The sequence below is a fragment of the Nipponia nippon genome, unplaced genomic scaffold (assembly GCF_047370975.1).
Source record: "Nipponia nippon isolate SJK-2023a ecotype South Korea unplaced genomic scaffold, ASM4737097v1 scaffold_2, whole genome shotgun sequence".
In the NCBI taxonomy this organism is placed as follows: Eukaryota; Metazoa; Chordata; class Aves; order Pelecaniformes; family Threskiornithidae; genus Nipponia; species Nipponia nippon.
This window is the reverse complement of record NW_028262336.1, coordinates 100,554,552-100,573,664: the sequence shown is the minus strand read 5'-3', so window position 1 is coordinate 100,573,664 and position 19,113 is coordinate 100,554,552. Positions and strand designations below refer to the sequence as shown.

Genomic DNA, 19,113 nt, shown 5'->3' with positions numbered 1-19,113 from the left:
CGCGCCCCCGAAACACAGACCGGCTCGGCGCCTCTCGGAACCCGGAAGGAGAAGCTGCCCGCGCCAGCCGCTCAGCCAATGAACGCGCTCCTTTCTTCCCGCTAGCCAATAGGAGCCGGCTCCGCTTCGTCCGTCCCGGCAACTGGAGCGAGGGCGGTGGTTGGCGGGCGGGGCGGGGCTGGGGTCGGCTCGGCTCCCTGAGGTAGCGGCGGGCAGCGGCGTCGCTCGCCCGCCCCGTCTCGTCTCGGTTTTACAGCTGAGGTGAGTCAAAGCCGAGGACCCAGCAAGGGAAGGAGCGATGACGTCCGACCGTCGCAGCCGGAGATGGCAGGTGACGGAGGGAGAAAGGACGTCTTGGCGAGGTGGTCAACGCCACTTCCGGACAAAACGACCACTTGCAGCCTGGGCGTTAGAGATCCTGCAGGGTCCTTCGGTCACCCCAGAGACTATCGCCCGGCTGTTTCTGGTATTTCAGGTACTCAACAGGCTGGAGGCAGTCGATACATCTTCTCTGTGACGTGGGAAGAACCGTAGACCTATATATAACAATAAATAACTACACAGATGTAGAGTAGGACAGAAGGTACAAATCCTTTACGGCTGTCTCTCAATCTGACATTTCATCCAAGTCCTAACTAAAATACTACTTTGAACACTGTGTTGCAGTTATGGTTAATGCAAGAAATTCTCCAGTCTTCAGGGATCTTCTGGATTTTAAACCAGTGAGATTCAAACTTCCAGTGTCCCCATTCGCAGACCTTAAAAATCTCCTCTGTTGTCTGCAGTCATATACCCATGTTTAGAAGGCAGATCACTGCTGCAAATGAGCACATTTCCTTTCAGATTTTCATGACGACAACTTGTTAGAAAAGGCAAAATCTTTGTATGTAAGGACTCTTACTACGTGCATATATTTATCATTCATCTGTAAAGCAACTAGTTTTAGTGAGATTGCTGTCAAAGTTCTGGATTTAAAGAAGAAAATATGAGTACAACTATGGTATACAATAAAAAATCACCAGTATTTTTAAGATTCACACACTTTATTAATTTGTTAAAGCTTTTTCTTTATATTCATTAACTTATTTAAAAACAGGAGAACAGTCTATTTTTCTGGTTCATAATGAGAATTAAACCAATTACAGTAAAGTGAATAGAGAACAAATGGGATTTCTGAGGCAAAGCAAGGTACATAAACACCAAATGAAATGTTTGAGTTGTAGTCTGTAGTGGGATTTAGACATTCCTTATTATGATTCTAGTAAAACTGTGACAGTAACTTTACCCTGCTTCTAAGCACATTTAAAATGCTTCTTATAATCAGATGATATCAGATGCTGTGGAAGGTTCGGAGTCTAGGACTGCATGTCATCTACAGTTGAACCACAGACAACTAGGCAGATCTACCAGCTTGGAAAAGTAAGCTAAAACCCTAAACCACAGATGAGTCTGTTGTCCTTCCCTCACAACTGGCTTTAAGAGCACAGAAGAATTTAAAATGAGAGCAAAGCATCCCAGAAAACTTGGTCGGAGCCAGTGGAGACCCTTCCAGCTGTCAGCAAGAAGGAAACACCCTCCTGGGTAGCTTCCCTCACAGCTGCTTTAACATGCTTTTAGAGCCAGGCCCTAGATCATCCAAATGATAGGCAAAGAATTTGTGTTGCTCTCATAACCCCTGTGCATTAATGCTTAGGGAACATCGTATCTTTTTAAAGAGTTGACAACCAGCCTCAGTGTGAATACTAATTTTCTAAAATTGTTAGTGTGCCAAACACCTTCTCAAGTGAAGTTTTATGCGCATTTTCATCAAACAAGGCACTTAGGGCTCCCCTCCATAAGCAGGTACAGCCAAAAAGTAATCTCAGAATCCTTCCAAGTTACAACTGGAGGGAGAAGAGAGGCAGCAGATGAATCAAGCTACAATAACCTTTAATCCTCCATCCCGGAGCCTCAGATGTAGTAACGACATCTAAACTGCAGTAGGAAGACTTAATGTGTATGTATGTACTTCCAAAGAAAGGCACATGCATGTGTAAAACTATGTGTAAATTGCTGCGCGTTCTTTTCCCCATTGTTAGATACACCAATTTGAACGTTGTAATCCTGTATTTTAGAACATCTTCTTTTAAATGGAGCCTTTGGGCTTTTGGAATAAAATGACAAAGGAACGAAGAAAAGCAGCTCTTACCGGGAAGAGAAAAAAAGAACCAAAGGAAACACTGCGAGGTCAAACAAAGTATTAATGATAATTTCTCATCTGGCCTGACAATATATTTGTTCTAAACATCTTGCTACAACAGCTTTTGAAGTTGTAGGTCATAGACAGATGGCAGTCTGTGAAACATTGCCCAGTCAGGCAGTCCTGACTCATTGTTTCCAGCTGCTAAACAATCTTAAGTAATTTTATTATCTTAATTTTTTCACTTAAAACTGTTGCTATAGTTTCGTGGTAATTGCCGGTGGGAATAAAGGTCATGCTTTCATTGTAAATGAAATCAAGCCTTTTTATTTTGACTCTTACTGCTCAGATATGATAGAAGCTTGCTACTTTTTTAGTTTTCATAAAAATGAAATATTTGCAATGGGGAGACTTGATTTAAGTGCACCGCGTGGTCTACCAAGACTAGCTGCTTATTTCTACGTTATCACAGACCTCTACCACTTAAGTTACAATTACAATAAAATCAGTTCTTCCGGAGATGCATGGCAGAAATGTATGTACTAAAACCACGAAATTGGGAGCTTTTGGATATTAGTCCAAGTACTAAATATTGGCAGAATTTTTGCTTGAATAAAACCCATAGGCTGTAAAATTCATGGGTTATAAAAATGTCTGCCCAAATCACACCCCATTTCCCCGCCTGTAACAGGCAGAATTTACCAGGGCAAGCAGCGGGAGGGCGTAACCTCCCCCGGCCGGCCTGTGCGCGGGCATCCCCTGCACTGCGCAGGAGCCACCAGCCTCCCACCATCAGCGTCACCTGGAGCTCAGCTGTCCCTCTCAAAGCCCCAGCACGAGTGCTAACGGGAGCCAGGAGAAGGTGACGGACCTGCCCTGGCTCCCTGCGGGCCAGCTCTTCTCCAGCTGCTGCCCTACAGGCCCCAGGCCTTAGGAAGGACTTCTCTGGAGCACCACCTCGAGTGACAGACAGACAGACAGACAGTCTGTCACGGTCCCGCTTCAGGAGTGCCTCGGGGACACTAAGGCCGTGGTTTGAACCAGGCCTTTTCCCCTCCCCAGCGTGACCTCCCCTGGTAACGCTGCCTTGCAATTGCACTGGCATCAGCTCTGCCTTTGAAGCTGGAAAGGGTTTACAAGTGTGATGGGGTGAAACTGGCTGGTCGTACCCCTTGTGGGTGAGCCTGGCCCCTAATATCATTGTATCCTACGTAAAGACTCAGTTCAAAATATGAAGGATAAAAAACATTTCTAAAAGTTACTATTTCTAGTGATGTAAAATCCATAGGGACCATGACAAACCTCAAGCCATTTCTCTCTAAACAGAGAGGTGTTTGTTACATGTTGCCTCTAACAGTTCAAAGCCTCTCTCTATATATACACATTATTAATAAAAATAATATTTTCACTGCACATTTACAGACATCTGTGACTTGCTCTTCTCAGAGCATTACATAGTGCACTGCTGGCGTCTGATACTGCAGTGATGAGCTCAAGGCAGGAATCTCTTTCAGTAAAAGTGTTTGACCAAATTGTTGGTGGGATCTGAAAGGACACTGACTGCTGTTGCTGGATGGAGAAACGTCTGCACATATATGACGCCTATATGCAAACCCCCAGATTTCTGCTAGCATTGAGGACCAGGGTACTAAAAAATAAAATCCCTGACCGATGCAATTCATCAAATGAAGCCTTAGTGCAATTACATCATCAGAAAAAAACTAATCATTCCCGATACAGCTTTCCTTGCTTGTGGAAGCTGTCCGGACATCGGTATAAGACATGCTTTTGCAGGCACAGCTGCGTCGCACCACGGGCTTTGTCACGCAGGTGCCGCCCTGTGCGACCCCAGCAAGCAAAGTGCCTCTAACCCCAGACCCTGCCCCTGGGGTGCGCAGGACATCCTGCACCCCCTCTGCCGGGCCGCTCGTTTTGGTTAGTACTGCCAACTGATAATGAAATAAAGGTCAACAAACAAACCAACCACAACCCTCTTGTTGCTTGCAATTACACGGCCACATTAATGACCCCGTTGCAATCCCTCCCTTCCCGTCCTGCTCAGTTCCAGGTTCTGCTTCCTCTCTCCGCGTGAGAAAGTGTGCTCCGGCATGGGCAACACCCTCTCCTGCTGCTGGCGGTCTCTCCAACAAGGATGTTTCCCATGCCTCCTCTTCCAAGCTTTCCTAAGCCCACAAGAAGCAGAATATGCTCTACTGGAAGTAGTTCTCAGGAAGCAAATTAATTTTAACCGACAATCTGAAAACCAATTGAAAATGAGCAACTGTAGCCTATAGCGAACGAACGGGAATTTGTCTGCACTAAATCTACCTGTGATCTTGTTCTTTTCTTTTTGTTAAAAGTGAGCCTAAGATGACGAAAACACTTGTGTAGAGTATTCCAGCAAAACTCATAGCATGAAAACGCTATAGGCTCTTCTGTGTTGCTTCCCGCCTAACAGTAAAATATCCTTCTACAACTAGAACAAACTGCCAGTAAGCGTACAGCTCTGCTATTATTTCTACACCACAGGCTTCTGCTAACACAGCCGCGTCAGACTTCCATCCTCCCGTGCAACTCGTACCAGCCCACCTTTCCAGAGGACAACGCTACTCTCAGTTGATGGCTTTGCTAAACCTCCGTTGGCTTCCACAGTACTGATTCAGCCGAAAACAATCTTCTTCAAACAAATGAATGCAGCCCCTACGTTTTGTCTCTGCAAGTGCAACACATCTGTGCCCCTTGCTTCAGGTAACCCCGCAGCTGCTCCTTGCACCAGATAACCAAACTCTTGCATTTTCTGTCCAGCAGACCTTCAGTATTTTCTTCATGCCAAAACTTGCCCCGTGGCTCTTTACTAAAGCTGCAAGGCTTCAACTAGAGAAGGAGGGAAGACTTGGAGCTTTCATCACGCTTTGCAAGCCCAGATCATACGCATCCACCGGTGACAGTACCCTTACACACGCAAAGACCTACGGAACATCAGAGGCTGTTTGGGACCCACGAGAGAGCAACACAGCCCCCTCCACCAAACAAATACGGTGGTTACGGGATAGTGACACTTCTTTGATTTTCTTTTTTCGATGACAAAGTTTGTCTCGGCATTAGGATTCATTTTCTTTCTTACAAGGAGTTTTAAAAATATTTGCAAAGATGATTGTCCAATGAGGTCATTTTTATACTAACCCTTTTCTGGAATTCATTGGGCTAGAAATGTGGTTTTCTTCAGTATAGCACAGCTATGTTTATTATACTCTTTTTTTTATTTAAAAAATAAATAAAGGGAAAAAGCCCAAGCAGCAGCTAGAGCTGTTTTTTCCCATGGATTTGTGTCCCATGCTTCATTGACTTTCTTTAAGAGGGCAGAAGTTCCAACAGGAGCTTTTCCTGCACTCCGGCTGTTTTAGGTCTTCTTCCCGTACAAACTGCCTGGCATTTAGTAAGATGTGAGCACACGCTGGGAGCCTTCCCTCAGCGCACACGAGTTTCTCCCTCCTTCCCCACGCTTATTTTCACACTACTGATAGAAATAAATTTCCTTCTGCCATCCAACAGCTTCAAAAGTTTCTAGGGACGCAGGCATGCACCATGATCATATAAGCCTATTTCTCCCTACCTCCGCCACCCCTTCAGCACTCATTCACTGCTGTCTCCATTAAAGGACACACCACAGATCGCAAAGTTTCTTACCGAGTTTTATTTTGAAAATAAGTTGAAGATGATACTTAAAAATTGGCAAGTTTCATGTTAACTTACAGAAAACAGGAACGGTACGCCCATGAAAAGGTAGGAAACATGCTTAAAAGTACTTCAGCACGAATCTTGCATCATACGGGGTTCCAAAGAACGCACCAGCGGCCCTTTCCTGACATATCTTTGACCTTTATTGCAAACACACAATTGCAACATCCTGACTGTTTGCAGTAAAGTTTTCCCAGTGGATTTTCCAGCTTGCTTACATCTATACCGAAGTGTAGCTATGTAAATATAATTTATACATGAGCGCCTAACCTCTATCTACGTGAGCCTTTATTTGCTGTTCATGACTGCCATGCACCATCAAGAATGGATTAAAAAAGTCCAGCTTTCAGAAAGTAACAATTATACTTTTCATTTTATACATAATGCACCTACGCTAAGACTAAACTGTAAATTAAGCCAAATGCAGATGAAGAAAAAAAAAAAGTGTTGTGTATTTAAGAAACTTCCTTTAAAACAAATCATTTTATCTTGATCCAAACATTCACAATAGCAGGAAGCTGGATGATAGCATGTTTTCAATCATATAATAGCTCCAAAACCAGTAACGCATCCTCCCACTATATTAAGAAAAGATCCTTTAAAAGATGAAAAATAAAGATTAGTCCAAAACCTCTGGATTGAATTAACCTAAGACAAAAGATTTGGACACCTATGGTGCACGTTATTTAAAAATCGGTTTAAGCGGTATTTTTTTGCAAACAAATATGCAAATATTCTATTAAACATTCCTACTTTCCTGATAAATCGATGCTCAAAATATGGTCAGAAAGACGAGTCAGTTCCCATATCATGGAAGCTTAGAAGTGGATTTTGGGAGAGATTTTCCAGCCTTCTTTTTGAGTGTCGCTCCCTTTTTTTCTCTCCTGTAATTTTTCTTGCAACCAGCTTCAAAACAGCAGGCACTACGATACATCTTACCCTGCGCTCTCCCCGACAAAAGTTGCCATTTCAAAGATCCCTATCATATAAAAAAATTCAAACTTGCTTTAAGAATAGCAGTTTTAAGTGTAAATGGCATGGTACAGAATGGTATTAGCGATACTTGAGCTGATCTAGCTCCAGCTGAACGGGCACAGCTCCGCGGCACAGGCTGACAGGAATGCCGTGAAGTTGAGGAGAGGGAAATGCAAAGCCCTGCAGGTAGCGAACGCTCCGGGCTCTCAGCGGGGTCAGCCTGACGCACGGCACGCTCTACATTACGTACATCATTTGGCAAATACTCTGGCCAGGGATTTCAGACATTAACAACAGGCTAAGTCAGCTTTGCATCTCTGCTCTGATTGTATGTATTGTGGAAACACCACCCCAGAATTTAAGCAAGCGGCGCAATATTGCCTTCAAATGCAAAAGGAACAGAAAAACGTGCTTCTCTGATCGTATTTCTTTTCTCAGCCATCACCTCTTCTGTTTTATCTTCTTGCTTTTAAAAATAGCACTGCAAGTAAAAAGCATTAATTTTTTTAACTGTAGTCCCCTCCTCTAAAAAAAAAAACCCAGTAACAGCAAAAGAAAACACAAGACTTTTAGACAAACAGGTTTATAAGGTTTATTTTCCATTGCACGTACATGGATTATATACAAGTTAGTAACATAAGTTACTTCTTAATTTTCTAAAAGATTGGTACAGCAAACACTTGCCATTTTAAAACATCAAGTCAGAAATCAATCTAAAAAGGTAAATATGACAATATTTTAAAAACAAAACAAATTGCACTTTATTAGGGAGAGTCAAATACAGGTTTGTCTATATGCTGTAACAAACTATATAGCAGGTAATATTACAGTTAGAAGTAGCTCTTGCAGTCCATTTGTACATTAATAATTCTTTTCAATTTTACTTAATTAAAAACTGGTGGATATTTCAAAGACTTTCTCTTCTTCCTAATATTCAAGATTCATCACATGAAATGCACTAGCAACTAAGTCTTTATACAATTGCTATTCAAATATAAGAACACCACACCTGAAAATAAGGAAAAAACTAAAACGTATTGATTTTACATGTATCATGAGATGAAAAGTATGGAAGGTGTTCAGCAATAAAGCCCTGTCCACTACTTACATAAAAGAAGATTTTAAAAAATAATCACTGCACACGAATACAAAGGGTGGGGTCATACTGTAGTTGTTAAGTCTCCTGGAACAGTAATATTCCTCATTACTGTTCACAGATGAGTGTTTCCATAGCAAACCTGTTCTCAAAGTGTCGAATCTTTCGGCAATTGACGGCTTCGCGCTTCTGAATTCCTGTTTGTATTAGGAAAGAACAATGGAGGGTAAACAGAAGAGGGGATGAGGTACGTCAGAGACATAACGGTTTTACATTTGCTATAATAAGATGTCACCAGAAATCAGAACTACCCCTCCTTGATCCCCCTCTCAGGGCAAACACACATAGGGACACATTCATACTTCAAAAAAATCAATAAGCAGGCAATGACCCTGAAGGTGTGGTGAACCCAATCGCAGAGCTGGTTTAGTTAAAACCAACCTGCCCAAACCCCTCGCTGGCTAGTTTTAACCCAGATCAGTTCCTAATCTCCCTCTCTGTGCGTCTTTAAAAACGCTGGTGGGAACATGAGAGAGGGAACAGCAAAGGAATAAACTGCCACAGGCAAAAAAGAGTGGAGTGGTAGTATTTAAACAACATCTTGGAATGGGAGAAAGACAGATTTTAACCAAATTTTAGCTGAACTAATGCCAACCTATGCTCATCATTTGATGATGATGATCCCACAGGATCAACACACTGAATTTTGAATTGGATTTTGCTATTAAGGCCTTTTCATTTTTAAACGTTGTTCTAAATTATTTTTATAAAATGTATTTCTTTTCCTTGTTTTCCCAAGCAGTCAGGTCCAACAGTAAGACTAAAGCAATTAAACTGCTTCAGTGTGCACTGGCACATGGCATATAGTTAAAAAAAAAACAAAACCAAAACCAAACAAACAAAACCCGCAAGTCTGAGTAAAATCTGAGTGAAAATTTTAAGGCAGTATTTAATAGCTTCTCAAGACTCTTCCAAATGATGTTTTTTAAACATTTTCCATGAACGAGTACCAAGCACTACAATTCTCCTACAAAGACAACTCTTTCTCACATTTCACTGATGCAAATAGGAAGACGTGGACTAATTTATAGATGGCTTTAATGACAAGAAGAACCTGCAATTCTGTACTTGGGACTACAAGGCTATGGCTTCTCATATATTAAAGGTTTTGTTGGCTTGGGGGGTGGTGGTGGTGGATCAAGAAACAAGATTAAAGAAAAGCATCAATGAAAGCCTGAACCCCAGAAAACAAACGCATGCATACACACATATCTTAGCAGCTCCTAGCTCACTGGGGCCTTGAGCACTTTTGCACAATAAAATGCCTTATTTCCATACCTACACAGAAAATATCAGACGTACTTAAGCCCACAGAGCCGGTTACTGCAATAAGCAACCCTTGCTTTAATAAGTCGTTCCTTTCAACACAATCAAGCCTATTCACTGAACTCAAGCGTCACTGAACTTTCTGCCAACGCAAAAGATCGCAGGAGGAACATTTACCTTTCATGGCTTCTTTGCGCTGTAGTTTATAGGTTTCCTTGCCACGGCAGAGGCGGTAAATAAAGAATCCCAGCTGATCCACATTTTCAATGCGATCAGTAACAATCATCTGTTCATGAATCAAATAGGACTGAGGCAGGTATGTTCCAGCCTGTTGAACAAAAATGTAACAGCTCTGTCAAAAGCCGTCGCTTTGTGGTCTAAGTACACCAGAAACACTTTTCAATGTGTTTCTTTAACACGGCTGTGACATATCTTCTTTGAATTCTTTCAAAATATGTATTACCCACAGAATTTTATTCTAAATGTGCAAACATGACTGCACTGCACTACAGAAATACATAATGATTATATTCAAAAAGGTCATGAAACTTCCACTGGTGCATAGGTCCACCGCCCTCCTGCTACAGTAACGTCAGTCTTCAGCAGAGAAGAAACGTTTCCTTCCAGAAGCACCCACTGTCACGTATCAGTCCTGCGCTTACCATCCAAAGTTTTCACTTAATTAACAACAGCCCAACAGACCTCAGTGGGAGCTACTCCCAAATAGGAGCTGGCAGAAACGTGCTCTACACGGAGATACTCTTGCTGATGAAGCGCTCCAGCTGCAGTCTACTCCAGCTGCAGTCCACGGGGTTTGGGAAGCCTTCAACATATTCACAGCGTGAGTCACAACTCTCAAGCCGAATGCAAGACGAGACCATCCAGCCCCTTAAGTTATTATGGCGACTCGCACGATTGTTTATATGGAAAGGTGGTAAAAAGCCATGGGGGTATAGCAGGTGTTTTAAGGCAATACACTGAAAAAGGGAAGAGCCACGACGACATGCAAAGGCTTCCCAAGCCTTTTCTGGTCCCTTCAGTGCTATTTTGCCACAGCTGAAATGATGGAGGAATCCGGCTCTGTGCACACCTCACTGTACACGGCTGAAGGTGCACATACTTAGCTATCAGCCAATTTCCTAATACTGACACTGGTAAATAATCATCAACTTTTTTGAAATATTACTTTATTTAAGAAATCCTGTTAGTGTGATTCTAAATTATGGCAGTAGAGAAGGTGTGGCTTGCTTTCTAAAAATAAAATGATTGCTTATTATGGAAACAAATCCAGCTTCTGTGGTGAAAGATCACTGTATTTTTTTATTGACAATAAAAAACTTGAAATTTCCATTCCAAAACAAGACTGTCTTTTGAGTCCAAGCAACATGTTGAGAAGAAGCTGATTAAATGCTACTCTTTTCAGCAAAGAAACAAAGGACTGTATAAAATTCACTTTAAATTATGAAAAGTTTCTTCAGCACATACTATGAGGAAAACAACAGCAATTTTCTTTCTTTAAATAAGAGCTTGGAAGACTTCACACTCCCAAATTATCCCACTCATTATTTGTTAATTAAAATCACTGTAAATTACTGTATCTTAACCCCTGGTCTCTTGAATTTCAGGAGAGAGCCCCAAGGGAGCCCCAGAGTGCTGCAGGACACTGGTAGGGTGGGCACCGGCAGGGTGGGCAGCGGTGCTGAGGACTTGGGGCAGCCCGCGAGGATGCTCCCGGGCTCATGCCCTCCAAACCGCAGGACCTCCCGGACCACCCCCCGAACCTGGCCTTCTCGGCCCTCCCAGGGAGCACAAAAGGAGGGGGAGCTCAGCACAGGAATCTCCTCTGCTCAGCTGCTGCAGGAGCAATCACCCAGCACTGGGACCCAGCATAGCTGCAAATATCATCACCTTTGAGACGTCCTGTGTATCGCGTACAGTTAAAATTGGCCAGTTGGCTCAACAACAGGAATGAGGTGGATGAACAAGTATACCTGGGTTTTGGCCTTGTTCCCCAAGGAAAGGAGGCCTTTCACTGTCTGCATATTCAAGCAAACTGTATCAATATATAGAGAACTCATTCTTTAGGCTAAAATTATGGCTTTTTTTAAAAAAAACAGAACAGCCCAGAGCACCTCCAGTTTCATAAAATGCCCTCTTGAAGTATTCCAATTTTTTCATTTTAATGAAACAAGCACTTTAATTTAATACATTTTTTTCCTTGTGCAACCGGTGTGACTGCAGGACAGTGAACAGAAATTTACTCACTTCATGCATCTGCAGAACAGTTTCCCAAATTTCAGTTACAAAACATTTAGCCTGATTTTCTGAGACATCAAATGCCCACAGCTTTTTGTTAATACAATGAGAATTAAACAGATGTCTCATAAAATTAGGGCACTCAACTGTTGGGGACAATGATCAAAACAGTTTGCTTTTGCACACATTTTCAATTACATGCGTGATGCCTGGTTATCCTCTTACTTGTAAACCAAGCATATTTGATTTAGTACTAATGACAAACTAGAAAATTAACAGATTTTAATAGTGGAATTTGTGTGAACTAAAAATGGAAACAAGACAGCATACACAGAGTGAAAAAATATGGGGTCACTGAGTTTTACAGCTACTACCTCATCCTTATGCACAGGAAGTGAGAGTGGTTAAATAGCCGGTCTCAAAATAGGCAGCAGAAAAGCAGCAGAGGACTTGTGAAGTCATTTTTCACATGAAATTTATTTATATACACGAACCACTCAGAAATGGCTAAAATGGTTCCCGGAGTCCCAATTCCAAAGCCTTGTTTGAAAGATGCAAACCCAAAGATGATATTAACAATTCTAAAGTTACAAAAGCCCAGTAAAATAAAATTTAAAACCCTCTCCCCAAATCTTAAGACATAAGTTAGCTTATCAGCTCTCTTGCCCACCCAGAGTGTTTTGCTGTTCTGTAAAGAAACCAGAAGGTTGAAAAACAAGGTAAATGCTATTTAAATCTGCATTAAAAGCACATATATGTGAGAGTTAAAAAAAAGATGAAAATGATTCATATTAAATTAGTAACAGACACCATTAGATTACCTACTTTGGCCTCCTCAATTTCACAGGCCATTACATTTCACCCAGTTACTACTACTAACAGAACAGCGTGTCCCCGTGGTGGCAACAAGCCAGCCAGCACCAGCACCAGCACCAGCAGCATGGCAGTAGTGTTCAATTATCAGACCCTGCTGGGAAGCGATTAGGAGCTCCCACAACATTATTCTGAAAACTCATGTTCAGTCGTTCAGCGATTGTGGTATCTCAGTCCTTTCCACAGTCCTTGTTTTTAAGGGCAACGAATCTTGTTCTGAAGGTCTGGTGCTCGCAGAACCAGGAATCTTGCTATACTAAAAACCCTCTTGCTTAAACGCGCTTTGCTAATCACACAATGCAAATCCTGATCACTCCTACAAAACCTCCCTGGAAACAGGAATATCCATCTTAAGGCTGCTGGAAGCCTCATGAACTCGCATGCAGTACTAGTCCACCACACGTACTGCCACATCTAACTTCCCTGAGCACGCACAGGAGATCCAACACACCTCATGTACCTCACCCTCAAGGCACTGGTTCAGTTCCACGTAGGGGCCAACCCTAGGGACCTATGCTTTAAACAATGCCCATGTTAAAAGGATTTCCCAGTATATCTACTTCAAGCCTCTCAGCTAACCAGTCTTAGTCCAGCGCATACATGCTTTATGGAAACTTGAGTCACAAAAACACATAGACTACTATCAAAGAATCTAGGTACACCACATTTACACAATTTTCTGAGCCAAATTTGTACCATCAAATAATAAAATCAGGTTTGTTTGCCTTCCTCTGAATTAATAACTCCTTCATGGTTGTAGTTAATTAACTAAGAAGGTTATAGACTTTTTTCTCTCTTTGCAAAGATTCTAGTGATCAGTTAACTTTCTAATGCATGTGCCTTGTGTGAATGTCAGAGTTCTGGCCAAAAAAAAAAAATTCTCCTTTTTCCCTGTCTTAAGAACAAATTACTTACGATTTAACCATACCTTGATGTTGATGAGCAGCTCCAGGAAATTTTTTGGCGGCATAACAACTGAAGTGTTCAGAGGAATCACATAGCACTTATCCAGGCTAAGGTCAAGATAGGCAGTGAGTCTCTGTTGCGGAAAAATTTATTTTAATCAAAATAACAAGATCAGAAAATTCACATACAGACTTTGCTGAACTGCTATTGCTTCGTGTTGTTCTTCAAATTATTGTTTTGTTCCCTATAAAGTCTGTCCAACAAACTCCAATTTGAGGGTAAGTAAACGCAGAAATAAAAGCCAGTCTTGATGAGAGTTTAGATCTACGACAGGGATTTGCGCAAGGCAGCAGGTGATAAGTAGCTCAAATGCACTCCAGTAATGAAATTACAAAGGTGATTCCCTAACAGCTCAGATACAACTACAGTATTCATTTCTTCCTAGTGCCTGCATTTTGAAACAACAGGGCAAAACGCCTGCTCTAATCTCCACGCTTTTATACTTTGTTAAAATGGGGAAAAGCTGCTGGTAAGAACAAAATACAGAAGGAAAAAAATCCTGTTACAGACAATGCAACAAAAATCCTTTTATTTTCAAAAACACTACTGACTTGAAGTGTTAATGATTAGTCATAGCTGGATTATCTTTATAGTGAACTTCAATATTTGCCATTATTTGATAAAAACAGAGACATAAAAGCCCAGTGAATTATCCGACGAATCCTATGGCTCTGTTCACTGAGCTGTGTTTTACTGCTCTGTTCTTGCTAAAGACCACATTATCTCAAGCTGATGAAAGCTCTAAGGCTGCAGACGTATATAAAATACTGAGCACCAAGAGCGCAACAGTCAAAATAGTACGAGGACAGCAATCATCAGTGCAACTAATCTCATTACATAGGCATAAGTGCTGTGCCTATGGCAAATGATCCTTGCACTGACCTTTAGAGCAAAGCCTTTAACCCATTAAATCAAAAGGTAAAATTCTAATATTATATTGTTCCTCTTCAATTCTTACGTACTGCTCTAACTCTTAACAGAAGCTCCCTAAATATATTCAGGAATATTTTTAAATGACATAGCTCAAGCAAGCGATGTTTTCCTCCAAATCTGGTTATGAATATTTGATAGATAGCACTCATTTTGCCTGGAAAACTTGAAACTCTGAAGTTTGCATAAAAAAATAGGACGCTTCCCCTATTCTCTTTTTCAGCCTTGCTTAAAAAAGCCATTCAAGCGAAGCCTTCAAATGTTCAGAGAAATTTAGCTTCCTGAAAATCAGCTGTAGAACATTTCATCGCTATCAGACAGCTTCCATCAGGCTGCTACAGAAAAGAAGGGCTTCTAATTGTTTTACAGCTCTGTCGTTAATAGCGAGAGCTGCAGGCCTGTCAACTGCCTTACCAAAAATTTATTACCACGATTCCTATCAATCAAAGTTGTTTCCACAAAAAAGGAAGAAACAGCTAGAAGTGCCTTGGTACCCTGGTTCAGTGCCTTTAGGAATCACAGTAGCCTGTGGTGCACAAGGAGAATTTAGCTTCTGCTAGGCTTCCCACAGCATCTGGAAAACAAGCTCTCTTCCATGGTCGGTCAGCTGGTCGCTTCCTTCCCTTTCTGCTGCTGCTTTGGGGTTTCTGAGCTATGCTATGAGACCAAGCTCTGGGGGTGCTTGAACATACCTAGTGACGTCAGACGCAATCAGCCCCTGCAAGTTGAGGTCAAAGCTACGATAGCCCTTTCTAAACTTTCCTTGGCACCACAGCAGTTGGTCAAATTCTGGTTCGGTGGACACAGCACAGCAAGAACAATATTCTCTTTACTTCCTCATATTAAGGTAAGGAAATAGCTCTAAGATTTTTCTCTTTCTAAAAACGGAACCGTATTTGCAAATGGTGGTTTACAAACTACCTCATGATTTAACGCTCTATTTTGTATGCCCGGGTAATAATTGCTTGCAGCCTGCTGCTGATCAAAACGTTTCTGCTGCCTCCTCCACCCATTGCTTTCCCCCACCACAATAATTATGGAGTACGTTTATCAAGATGACTGAGGGGGAACATTTTTCAAGTTTTAAATGCTTTCAACTTCTTCAGAAATATTTCTTACCCGGTGGAAGTCATGGACGATATCAGCAGGATCGCTATCAGCAAACTCAGGGACCGGCACACTGATAAACTCAACATCTTCCTCCTCCAGGATCTGAATATTTTGCTCAATCGTGTGGTAGCGAGCACTCTGAGCCTCTGCCCCAGGCTCAGGTAAACTTAAGCCGTCTTCAATGTACTTTATTCCACAGAAATACACACCACCCTGCTAGAAATAGTAAACAACCCAGCAACAAAGACATCAGTAGCCTTGTTAGAAGTTTAAAACTAGTATTCTCAAAGCACTGTGGAGAAGAATAACTTGTCAGACTAGATGAAATATTTCCCTTTAATTTGATTCGTACACCAAAGTAGGAGCCAGTTGCTATCTGCAACAGGACCATGGGTAAAACCTTGATTGTACTGAACCCAGAGGGAGTCCTTCCCTTGAATTCAAGGAAAACAGGATCCTGAAAGCAGGTTCTTAAAATCTAGTATTCTGTTTTGCATCCGTTACCTGTGCCACATTGCATCTTAGTTTTAGAAAGACAATGAGGTTCCTATGTCTATATGCACGCATATTATTATTAGATTATGATTTAACTGCAGTCATTAATTACAATTTAAGACATTGGAATTGATCATCCAAATCACCTTGAAAAAGCAAATCTAACTCTGACTTTGGTCCTGCTTGCAGCAGGGGGTTGGACCAGATGACTTCAAGAGTTTCCTTCCAACTTCAATTATTCTGTGAAGCTGCTTAGTTTTGCAAGGCTTCAGAAGTTTTGAAAGTCAGTTTCTAAAATAAATTATTTTTTGTTTTGAACAGTTTTAAAAGACAAAAAGGTAATAAAAATAATTTAAAACAACCAATTTGTGTCTTTCTGTCACAGTACACATGGCAGGTTACCTAAGTGAAGCGTAAAATAAAGTTCTGAGTCAGAGGAAGTCATATACCAAATTTATAGGCCAAATAGTTTTAGAAAGATACAACTTATGCACATGCACATGCCATCAATTTAAAGTTTTACATGGAAAACATGTCTTCAGTGCAATGTTAGCTCAATTCCTGAATGTTTCCTTCAACCCAGATCTGATTCATAAGCAAGCACCACAGGTTTGAATTAAACGGCACTTTCAATTTCAGCTAGCTGGCATGTGAAAGGCAGAGCACCGCGGTGCTAAGCACGGATGAAACATGCATTAGTAATACAGCAGGCCTTCAGCTACTCTCAGCTTGTTAATCCACCAAGATACACTATGCTATTTAAGCATCGTTTGCAACACTGCTCCTCCCCTGTAAGTTAGGTTAACGTGATAGCCAAAGAGACTATAAACTGCAAGTTCAGCTAGAATTTCTCATGTTTAATCACTTTGCCTTCCACATTAGCAGTAACTAAAATGAGAAAAAAAAAAATCCTGGTAGCAGGGACAAGAACACAGAATTTCTACCTTATAATTATGTGCGCTAACCAGCGGGCTAGGGAGATTGATGTTTTGCTTACACTCTCCCTTTCTGACCCTGTGAATCTTGCAACCCCGGCAGTTTCTGAAGGAGGGAGGGTGTACTCGCACCACCTGGGGCAACAGCCCGGCAGGTCCAGCGCTGCCCAGTGACAATCCAACCCGAGGAAGACAATGTTTAACTCCCATGATCTCCCATGTTTCAGGTAAATGCTCCACTTCCCTGGCACCGCTGCCTTCACAGGGCTCCTCTTACAGCGGTGCCATTCGTTAAAGACTGAAAATACATTTTGTCAGAGGTCTGATCTTGTCAGTGCGGATTAGACTTGACAGAGAATGCTTAACCATGCTGCCTGTGCGTCTCCCAAGTCCCCTGCAGGGCCTGTATTTCTTATCCCTGTGGAGGCTAGGAAGGAGAAGAGTCACTGCCCTGCTTTGACAAGCAGCCCCTTTCCCGGGCATTAGCAGGACTGCATGCTTCTAGGAAATCTGGGGTCCAACAAGGAGGCTTTCAAGGGGTTAATCCACCTCCAGTATTTGGCACTTCGAAACAGGAGAGATAGCAGGTGAAAATCTGGGACACCACTAGGGTTCCTAAACCCAAGTCCTATTTAGATATAATCCTTAATAAAAAGTAAGGTTTTCAAAAGTGCTGCTCCCTTTTATTTGCCAGCTTCGCTCCCGCCCTCCCCCGCTGATACATAACTTCAGAGCAGGCCATACACTTTTGCTTTTAGAAAAGCAAAAGAAAAGTTTTGGAAAGAAGAAAAAGTAGAAAGGCTATTTGGTTTAATCTGTTGCTCCCCTTCCCTCTTCTAAATGTGAGGCATAACAGAAAAACACAACCCTCCCATAACAAAATGTATTTGACTTACCTGGAATGCAAAATATTTGTACAGATAGGCACCACCCAGGATCACACCAGCCAGCATAAAGGCCAATCCGAAGCACATGCACCAGCACCAGGCCCTCCTCTGCCCAACAGGCACAGCATCCTCGGGGTCCTGCAACGCATGGGAGAGAGACCCTCAACACACCGTTCCGAAGACACGTATGATAGCAGATACTTCAGAGCCTGAACACACATATGATAGCAGATACTTCAGGCCCACCAAGTACAAACATCGCATCTATCAGAAAAGGCTATGCACGCTTTATCACAATTGCTTGGGAACGTATTTTATTTGGAAACATGTTTTATTTCGTAAAGTTTAAAACATCTATTTATGTTGAGGTTTAGGAAAACCTGTACTAACAGTCACTTCTAATGCCACTGTCACTGACTAAATCAGCAGACTTAAGTCTTAAGGAAGAGAAAAACGTAATAAAATCTCCCAAGATACCTAATAGCACACAGTAAGCCACTTTACAGATTGCAGACAGAAAAACATCCGTTCTCAGGCAGCCTCCATGCAACAACAGCAGAGCGAGGAAGCCAATTCAGAAAGGTCAGATTCTTTTTTATCTTGGTATACGCCAATTAAGTGAACCTGAAGAACCAACAAAAGATCAAAGGCAATAAGAACAGCAAAATATGTCCTTTCCTCTGTTGTTCTATCAGGAAGAAAGAGGCTTCACCACCTCTTTGCTGGCAGAGTAAGAAGAGTGGGAATGAAAAAAAAGATGCTTTGTAAGTTGTAGTTAAGGAAGTTTTCTGCTCGAAGACAGCGTTCACCATGCCTCACTCGATCTGCTGAGCATGTTATGCTAAAGGAATGACAGGATGTTTCCCCTTTGGGGCACTAGTTTGCATAACCATGCAGTCCCCACAGGCATCCTAAGCAATAAACTGCTGCTTGCAAAATCTTTCCTCTATCAGCCACATCACAATGCTCTTTTCTTCCCCAAGTGTTTACATAACTCACATCCAAAAAAAAAGGAAAAAAAAAATCCAACCAAAAAACCCCCATCCTTTAATCACCCTCTTCCAAGCCATGATAATCCTGGGAAAATACCAGAATTCAAATAAATACAAAGCAATTCATTACCCCTTTGCAACCAAAAAAACCAATAGAGTAGCATGATGATCGAGGTGAAATCATTACGGACAAATAAACAAAAAACCCCAAACCAGAAAATGGAGGAAGAGCATGAAGGAAGCGCCTGAGAAAGCATGGATAGCTACCGTTGTCCTGCCTCATGTGGGTTTTTTTCCAGTATTTGCTAATTACGACGACTTCCCACTTGAACAAAGTTGTAGGTGTAGTCTCCAC

The 19,113-nt window shown here is 41.8% G+C and overlaps 2 protein-coding genes across 6 annotated transcripts in view; one reads left to right on the top strand and one right to left on the bottom strand.

The window, feature by feature from the left end:
- The first annotated feature begins 79 nt into the window (after positions 1–79).
- Positions 80–5,463, top strand: LOC148055891 (uncharacterized). 4 transcript variants are annotated; one of them, XR_015704491.1, is made up of 3 exons: positions 80–475; positions 4,709–4,894; positions 4,988–5,463. XR_015704491.1 is itself a non-coding variant. In XM_087756151.1 (3 exons), exons 1-3 carry the CDS (start codon positions 299–301, stop codon positions 2,158–2,160), a joined length of 318 nt encoding a protein of 105 aa, XP_087612277.1. In that variant the 5' UTR covers positions 80–298; the 3' UTR covers positions 2,161–3,483. The 4 variants fall into 4 exon arrangements, 1 of the variants encoding a protein (XP_087612277.1); XM_087756151.1 differs by lacking the exons at positions 4,709–4,894; positions 4,988–5,463 and adding exons at positions 1,325–1,419; positions 2,115–3,483; XR_015704489.1 differs by having other exon boundaries at positions 171–475; positions 4,709–5,463.
- Positions 5,464–7,470: 2,007 nt separating this feature from the next.
- ITM2B (integral membrane protein 2B) overlaps positions 7,471–19,113 on the bottom strand; it is a 29,317-nt gene continuing 17,674 nt past the window's right edge. The window contains exons 2-6 of one of the 2 annotated variants that reach the window (XM_087757126.1): positions 17,776–17,904; positions 15,459–15,662; positions 13,372–13,482; positions 9,492–9,642; positions 7,471–8,185 (exon numbers count right to left, since the gene is read on the bottom strand). In XM_087757126.1, the coding sequence (XP_087613252.1) occupies positions 8,097–8,185; positions 9,492–9,642; positions 13,372–13,482; positions 15,459–15,662; positions 17,776–17,904 (684 nt within the window). In that variant the 3' untranslated portion in view covers positions 7,471–8,096. Of the gene's footprint in view, positions 8,186–9,491; positions 9,643–13,371; positions 13,483–15,458; positions 15,666–17,775; positions 17,905–19,113 lie in introns of both variants that reach the window. The other variant, XM_087757125.1, reaches the window with a different exon arrangement.